Below are 9117 nucleotides of genomic sequence, written 5' to 3' on the forward strand. Positions count from 1 at the left end.
GCTGTCCATCTGCACGGGGATAGCTAAGCACGCCACAGCTCTCTGTCACCCGTTCCTCTCCTCTGAGGAATTAGCAAGGCTTCCTGAGAAAGCAGGGTCCTTAATCTTCCTGCCTTTACCTTTCATAGCAGAGGTAGTCCTGAAGGGCTGCTGAGCTCCCCGTGGGTGGGAGCCTGCCAGCAATGGTAGCTATGGGGAAGATACTTGCAGTAAGAGATGGGTGCAGCAGCTCCAGCAGAGATAGCATAAAATTCTTGTCTCAGGAGGACCTCAGTGCCCAGCTTGGGCTTTATTTTAAACCCCCTTCAGCATGATTGGCACACTGCTGTTGAGCTCAGCGCTGTAGCCCTTCTCAGGGAGCAGCACATCGCAGTTTGTGCTGTCAGGTTCGAGCACGGTATCAGAACAGGGCCCTTGGTCTGCATCAACAATCAATACCTCTGAACAGGGCACTAGACAGCAGCAGAGACAGCACCGCTGGAGTATTGAACCGTAGTCATTTGAAGCAGCTGTGCAGCATTTTGCACTTTTGAAGCATTTCAGATGTTAACTGGCCAAGCCCCATGACACCTCTTTGCATTTTGGTAGTCTAGCTTTCAAAACGAAGAAGTGAGGCAGAAGGAGGGGAATTTTAAGAAGTTGCTCTGGCAGAGCCTGGGAGAAGGATTTGAGTCTAATCCTATGTTTTTCCTCCAGACCGTGTTGCCTTTACACAGAAATGAAGAGAAAAACACAACCTCATGCTCCTCTCCTGCTTGACATACACCATCATATGCAGAACCACATACTATGCTTTATGGGTAACATGGAAGAATTTTGTTAATAACAAAAAAGAGAGCTTTGCTTCCTAAAGAGCTAGCTGGTAGCAGTCATTCAAGTCTTCTGAGTTTCTCCAGCATTGTTTTCCCACTAAAGGCTCAAGTACTGTCCTATAGTCAGAGCTGGCCTACCTGATGCTGCCAGTGATGATGCATCTGTCCCTGTGTGTTTGGAAACCAGCTGCTGATTTGCATGCGCTGGCCCCGTTGCTGTTTGCCCAACTGCACTAAGGAGTTTTTGGCATGGGAGTGAGAACAATTCTGTCTGCCCTGCAGAAAGCAGGGATAAGTGAGAGGTCTGTCTTTACCCCCTTCTCGCCTCGTCATCCTGCCTGCCAGGCAGCCAGGCATAAGGATGGAGTGCCCAGCCGAAGTGGAACAAAAAGTTAGACGAATCTTACTGTGAATGCTGTTTCCGTCACGCATGCTGTCATGTGGCTGCGTCCTCATATCAAAACTAAAACGGAACAGCAGCTCTCAGTGGTACTGTACATATCGCATCACAGTTTGCATTGGATTTGTGTCTTCAGATTGTTCCAAAATGAGTCAAGGTGAAAACAGCGTACGGTAGATTATACTTCATGTTTTAGATATATCTGTTACATACAACTCATACTGTAAAACCCATACCCTGTCTTCCAAAGCAAAGAAGGAGATGCTGAACATGAGCGCTTTGCAAGATTCAAGGTTGGCTACATCTCTTCAAAAAACAAAGTTGTAACCCCACCAGAAGTTTGTGGTCAGATGCAAATATTGCTGGCTGTGTAATTTTATGTGCAGAAGGTTATACTAGGTGAGCAGAGCACTCTGTTTTCCAACCTCAAAGCCTGACCATGCTTAAATTTCCTAAGGGGCTCACTGTCAAAAAATGAGTGAACTCTTTAGAGACCATCAGCTTAAACTCCTCTTCAACAGACCAATACATTCTGTTGCGTGTATGTGCACGCATGTGTGTATTTGTGTAAGTGCCTGAACATACGTAAACAATTTTACTGGCTACTTGAAAAGAAGGTGTAAATTACCCCATCGGCCTTTCTTCATTGTACTTGTTTTTGCTGTGCAAGAATAGAAAGGAACAGGAGTGGATTTCTTCTACAGTCCAGATGGTTATCAGCTTGTGCCCTGGAGCATGAGAACTGATCACTCTCACCATTTATAAGGTAGCTAGTGTAACAGGTGTTAGAAACAGGACTTCAGGTGAGGAATAAGCAACAGAAGTAGATAATCTATTAAGACACCAGTGCACCAGCCTGCGGCATTAGAAAGGTGAGCATGAATTTTGCTCCCTGTTTAATGCATGTGAAGCTGTCAGATTATAGACGTGTCTATAAATTATTGTATTTTACTCTGCTGGAGGTGGTATTTGGAAGCTGACAGAAGACAGACTAGCAAATACGCTGGCTCTCGCAGAGCTGGATTCTGATGGTTTACATGGTTTTGTCTAACCTGCTTGCAGCTATTGAGTTCAAGAAGTTTTTGTTGTTGTTTATTTTTACACTACACAGCTAGGGAGACCAAGGTTGGGAATGCTTGCCAGATTTCAGCCAGCGGAGCAATGGCAGGGATGGGAGCAGAGCCAGGTCTGACTCCCAAGTCGAAATTCACCCTCTGAAGTCCGTGGCAACACTGGCCACCAAGAGGGTAGAGCGGGAGAAAGGCAGCATCCCCCGTGTCTGATCCGCACCTACTGAAAGCAGCAAAGCCTTCCCACTGATTTCAGCAGTTGGTTCAGCAGGCAAAACTCTGTCCTCATTTTGTAACACAGCACTGATTTTCCTCACTTTATTCTGCTTGGTAAATATCTTTGTTAGTTGAAGACAATGCTGTTAGCTTTCACAGAGAATAAAACTGGAGAGATAAAAAGGGCCCATTTTCCTCCACTGTGGACATGACAATAAAAGAGAAGATGGAGAGGGGAAAATAAGAAACAGCATCCAAAAAAGAAAAATTGTATAAGCAGGATTAGTTTTTCTTTCATGGAGAGTATATGACAGCATTTTAAGGACCTACTGATAGCTATGTATGCTGTGCTGTAAAATTGCTTCAGCTGCAAAGCCAACCCTCTCATGCCCTTGTTTTCACAAAACTGACTGCTTCTTTTTAAGAAAGGGCAAAGAAGGGGGGATACAAGTTTAGTAAATGCTGTACTGCACATGAAAGAATTATTTTTTGAACAGCAGTTTCTGAAGCACTTTCAGCAACACCGGTCTGCACCCCCAGAAAAGCCTCCTGCGACCGAACTGGTTCAGCCTCACAGAGCAAATGGGCATGCAGTGGAGGCAGGCAATTAAAGAGGGTTTTTTGGAGACACTAACTTCCCAGGAAAGCAGCAGGGCAGGGAGGGAGGGAAATGAGAGAAGAGGCAATCCATCTAGGGAAAAGCAGTTAACTTATTTTATGGCACTTTATATCTTCCAAACACAATGTAAGTATTTAATTATGGTATCACCCCATGGGTGGAGAGATGTGGCGTGTCCACCCACTCATTTTAGCGATAACCAAACTGAATTAGAAAGGCTGCTTGCTGATAACTAGAAGCCAAGTGGTCCTAGGTCATACTACTTTGGGGCTTTTCTCACAAGCTTCAGAGATGCTGCTGAAACCCAGCAGAGACCTGATTTGCAGTGTGAAGCGTTGGGTCTGTTTCGGAGTTGTCAGTCATTTTAGCATAACCAAACTGAATTAGAAAGGCTGCTTGCTGATTCTCAGTAACTAGAAGCCAAGTGGTCCTAGGTCATACTACTTTGGGGCTTTTCTCACAAGCTTCAGAGATGCTGCTGAAACCCAGCAGAGACCTGATTTGCAGTGTGAAGCGTTGGGTCTGTTTCGGAGTTGTCAGCACAGCCCATGTGGTTTGTTCCAGTCTGTGTAGCTTATTTGGCTGTTTTGGGTCTAGCACCAATCAATTTAAACCTCTCTTTAGACATGGTACTTTTGTATTAGGTGAATGGAATGCAAAAATACACTGTCACCAGGACATGGGAAATGATGATCTATGCTTGTACAGGGAGTGATTTATTTATTATGTTGTTATCTATAGGGGAGCATGCACATCATGTGAAGTTATCATATAGCTCTGCCCGTGTCGGCCTGATTTTCCCAGAGATGTTTTGTTTTGTTTCATGCCTCATCTTGTGAAGTGCACATCAGAAGTCCAGTTAGGTTTCCACATGACAGTGCTCCTTTGGGCAACTTCTTACTTGCATGGCATGGCAAAGGGAGAGGCAAAAGAAACCACGCATTAGCATTTCAAGCACTCCTCAGATGGTCTTTTAAACCCTTTCATAAGTTGTGGTCTGGCTGCATCACATCTGACTTCTTTCTCTTTTAGCTGCAGTCAATGTGCATGCTGCCCAGCAGCAGCCTAGGGTCTGGAGTGTGTTTTCTGCAGGAATAACCCTGTATTCAGCAAAAGATGAACCTCACTCTGGCATTTTAGATGACGGTTTGCATGTCTCTGAGCAGATCTACACTTCACCCCAGTCTCTTCAAGAAAGGTCCTACAGAAAACTCTGACCCCAGTAATCAGACCCTAATTCAATAGGGGGAAGAGAATTTAAGTCCTTCATAAATAAATAAATGCTACTTCTTGTTTCTGTGTGGTACATAATACAGTGCTACAGGGGCAGTTGAAAGCTGGTGGGAATTCTTGCTGCTGCCATGCAGACGTCCCTTCCTTAGGTCAGCTCTGACCCTTTCTCAGGCTCGATCTCAATTCCTTTTCCGACTGAGATTCAGTTCTGTATGCAGCTGTGGCTCTGGGACTTTCCAAAGCCGCTGTCTGGGAATCTGGCATAGCAGCAGAATGCAATTCACTGCATGTGACCTCTTGCTAAAACAGAAAAAAGGGTTGCCTATCTGTTAAAGAAGTAAAAACCAAAACAAAACAGAGCGGTACAACTCTCCCAGGTTTCTTTCAGTGCTTGGTAGGAGGAGGGTAATCAGATCTGAGAGAATGGTGTGCCAGGAAGGAAATTTCTTCCCATGTGCAGCATACAATCAGCCAGGTGCAATATGAGGAAGGGAGGTTCGTCTTCCTCTGAAGCATAAGGTATTAGCTCCTGCCAGAGGCTGTGTACCAGAGATCTGATCAGATACGGCAAATTTTATGTTCCTATGCACAGTGTGAAGCTTTCATTTCTACGCAACACATTGTAGCAAGTCAAACAATGAGTCATCTCACGAGGGGGAAAAGGAAAGAAAGCTTTTATCTCCCAGTGGATTGGAGATAATCTCTCTACCTGGGTATAAACAGCTCTTCACCGTGCTGCCTTCTCTCCAGGGGAAGGAAGCTATTTTAAATTTGTCTGTAAAACAGACATTGAATTGTCATACCTCCCAAGCCTCTCTGCCTGGGCCCAATAAAGGTAGCAGGCAAAAGGTCTTTGACTTTCATGGTAACTTGGTTAGGTCCCTGTGAGTAAATACAGTAGTCTAGGCTGTATATGCTGTACGAGCTGGCTGGGGAAAGGGAGTGCCAGATTCTCCTTGGAGCCCTGGAAAATCTGTGCCCAAATCAAACATACCTTGCTATTTTACTATAAAATGGCATACCACCCTTATATGGACAGAGTTACGTTGGTAATATTTTATCGATGTACAGGAAACACAAGCTAACACAGTGCTAAAGGTGCCACAGCCTCAGCGCTTATTTTCCTCTCCAGTGTGGGAATAGCATCTGTTAGCGTAACGGCATCTGCAGGAGGGGTGGGCCAGTCCGAATACACCTTTCTTAACCATACCCACACTGATAACCACTTACAGACCCACTGTTACAGAGGCTGTGTGAAGCAGCCCTTCTTTACAGACCCCAGCCACCTAGAGGGAAGTATGGCCATAGCTCTCTTGCATCTGACTACTTTTCATTATTCTTGATCAATGACTTTACAAGGGGCATGAAGAGAGAGCACGCCTCCCTTCTATGAAAGGATACACACCAAGGATGTATGGGGCAAGGACTTTGCCTCCTGCCTGCTCTGCACCTCAGAAGGAGCAGCTGGAGGAAAATCCCATTTCACAGTGGAAACCTGGAATGAAATAATGTCCTAGAAGCTTTTTTCAGGATGTTGAGGCAGTTCTTGTTTCTCAACACGTCACAGATAAACCAAGGTACCTAAACTAATGAAGTATTCTACAGTCCAGTGCTTAGAGTAATTCTGCGTCAACATGACATTCCTCTCCCACACCTTCCTCTGAGACTTTGCACATTATGGTGTGGGGAGAAAGGGCAATTCACTGATGTTTGCCAATATTCCCATGCCTTATCTCAATTTGGTAACACAATCATGGTCTCTTCCTGCCACAGGTTTGCAGCCCGTTTACTGGAGCAGGGATGATGTGGCACAGTGGCTCAGGTGGGCGGAGAAGGAGTTTTCCTTGAGGCCGATTGAGAGCAACACTTTTGAGATGAACGGCAAGGCTCTGCTGCTCCTGACCAAAGAGGACTTTCGATACAGGTCTCCTCATTCAGGTGAGGATTACTTACAGAAGCTGTGATTTAAAAGAGAGAGGAAGCTGCAACGAAATCTGGAGAGGGTCAGAGGAGGAAACAGCCACATTTGTTGGGGTGGACTGGGCAAGGGGAGGAGAGGGAGGACAGAGACACTTGTATGAGGCAAGGACAAAAAGGACAAGGAGGGAATGAAATTCTGATACACCTGAGCTGTAGGCAAGTTTGAATGCAAATCCAAACTCAAACATCCAACCTGTTTGTAGTTGAAACTCCCCGCAGAACTCCTAGAAAGCAAGCTTCTCCGGCAGCACTTTGTGACTTCCAGCTCTTCCCTGTAAAGACTTATCTTTTCACAGACCCAGCTAAAGCAGCAAGTTAATCAAGTGCTCCAGCCTCTTAAGAAGCTCATATTAGCATTCTGCCTCACAGTTGGCTTGGCTGACGTGCCACTAAAAGTGACTGCAAAACTCCTCCCTGGGGGACCTTTCCTCTATTTAACAGCCCCTGTGGGCTTTGCTTTACTTTACCATATTCTTTCACGTGCTGGAGCCCAGCCCAAGGCGCAGCACAGACAGGTGTGTGAATCAGTCTGCCTATTGCTCAAATTATGTCTTCATTTATTCACAAAGAAGATTTAGAAATGTGTATGTTACCTGCCTGTATTTATATCCCCTGTGGTCTGTCTGCTCCAGTTTTACAGTCTGAGTAAGCCTCTGCCCTCCTTTGTCAGGGATGTTTAACTAAATATGAGTTATTGGTTCTAAATAAGAGTTGCGAGCTTTTCTTTTGTGACCATACAGGTACTCCTGCTAAATATAAAGGCTCGTAATTCAGTCACCACAGGTGATCAAAGAGTTTGGACCAAGCGATGACAGAATTGCTGTGAGGAGGCTTCCAGTGCAAGGCTCCCTAGGTGCAGAAGTACAGCTGGTGCTGCTTGGATCCAGCTGATAAACAAGCCGTGGCATTAATTCTGCATCAAGCTGCTTGGCGACTCCCTTGAATGCACCCCCACAAACTGTGGCTTATGTTTAGTGTATACCAAGTTTTTTAAGCATGTGCTTCAAATCCAGGACTAATTTTGTATGGAAGGAGATGCCAAACATTAATGTCTATTGCCAGTGTGATACAGTAGTGAAAACTGATGCCTAGAAACGTCTTTCTTTTAACTCTGGTACACCACTTGGAATCATTTCATGAAATAATTAGCCCTGCTTAAGGCAAAAGGAGTATTGAAAGTGGGGATGTGGGCAAGGACTGTAAGGGACACCTTTGTGTATCTTGTCTGCAACTCCCCTTATCATCCCAATGCCTTGCTGCCTACAGGTTATGCCCCTGCTCTTCCCCTTGTGTGCTGTGAGGGCACTTGAAATGAATAGGATTAAAACATTTGTAGGCTGGAGATAGAGCGTTCCCAGAGAAGAGCCTCTGGCTTGCAAACTTTATGCAGAAGGTTAAGCTCTTATTTACCTAAATTTGGAATGAAATAACCAAACTAAAGGCCTCCACCCTCGCTTTTTCTCTCCTCCTCCTCTCCAGGTATTCCCCACTGATAGTAAACCTTTCAGAGGATATGTGAGTCAGTCCCTAAAAATTTAGATGACTGTAGGTAAAGGAACATTACCTCAACATTTCCCAGAAATTAACTATACCTGAAATTTAAGAACTATGAAATAATGTTTGCCATAGAGGCATTAAGTTTTTCAAGAGTGTAGCTACATAAAAGCTGTATCCTTTCCCCTCATGGTTAAACCAGGAGAACCACATCCACTCCCCCCAAGCAGTCCTAGCAATAAAGTGAGCTCACAGCCCCACAGCTATTCTCCTATTTAGGACTGGCCAGGGAGGGGAGGCAGCAGAGGTGGGAGAGAGTGAAAAACACTTTTCACCTTCTTAACTAGCATTACTGCATCTGGGTGGTGCAGAAGCATAACTGTTTTGTTAGGTAAAAAAAAGACAGCCAGCTTTATGGGCGTTTTCACTAGTTTGTCAGGCCAAATCAAAAGAGGTACAAATTTGCTACCTTATTGCTTGGAGTGTTACAGCACTAGTTATGATTGTGCCGCTATTGCATTCAAAGATGTAAATTATGTAGTAAAATCACTTTTTAGCCTTTCATGTACTAAACATGGAAAAGGTAACTGGGTTCTCGAGGCTTTGTTTTTAATTAGATTTTCAGGTATTGCAATCACCTTTTAAAAATGCCCTAAAGTCACTGCTGAGACAGTAAAAGCAGCCCAGATGCTAAAAATAAAGGAAGCTGAACTATGGAAAGCAGGATGGCTTTACCTGTTTCACGCTAAGACACTAAACTTGCCCACAAGTAGAGCATTGGCAGTTTATAGAGACAAGAGACAAATGGTGCACAGCTTACAATCTCATAGAAACAACTACTAAAAAAAACCCACACACTTGAGAAAACTCTCCCAGAAGATCCAAGGTTTCCTAAGTGAAACTTCACTAAGTTCCTTTTCAGATAATATGTTATTGCTGCAACCTGTTCCTCTGTAATATGAGCAGTGACAAACAGAAGAGAGCAAGCAGAATTAAAAGTCGAGAGACTTCCTACCCTGTGTTGTACATTTGCACTTTGAAATGCGCAACCAGTTACATCAGAAAAAATGTATAAGTACCTAGGTGTTTCATGTAGATGTTGTTGGGAGGAAGGGCATCAGTACAAGATGTAATACATAAAAAGACACAAAATAAGCAGTTAGTCTGTTGGTCTCCTAGATATTGCGGTGATACGTTCCACTGAGGAAAGATATAGAATCATAGAAGCATAGAATCATTAAGGTTGGAAAAGACCTCTAAGATCATTGAGTCCAACCGTCGACCCAACACCAC

General features: G+C 44.4%; 1 protein-coding gene across 1 annotated transcript in view; it reads left to right on the forward strand.

The window, feature by feature from the left end:
* The window catches only part of ETV6 (ETS variant 6), a 176666-nt gene that overhangs the window by 135246 nt on the left and 32303 nt on the right, over positions 1–9117 (forward strand). The window contains exon 3 of the mRNA XM_009283555.2: positions 6124–6288. Within this exon, the coding sequence (XP_009281830.1) occupies positions 6124–6288 (165 nt within the window). The remainder of the gene's footprint in view (positions 1–6123; positions 6289–9117) is intronic.

The sequence above is a fragment of the Aptenodytes forsteri genome, unplaced genomic scaffold (genome assembly GCF_000699145.1).
Source record: "Aptenodytes forsteri isolate BGI_AS27 unplaced genomic scaffold, ASM69914v1 Scaffold486, whole genome shotgun sequence".
NCBI lineage: Eukaryota > Metazoa > Chordata > Aves > Sphenisciformes > Spheniscidae > Aptenodytes > Aptenodytes forsteri.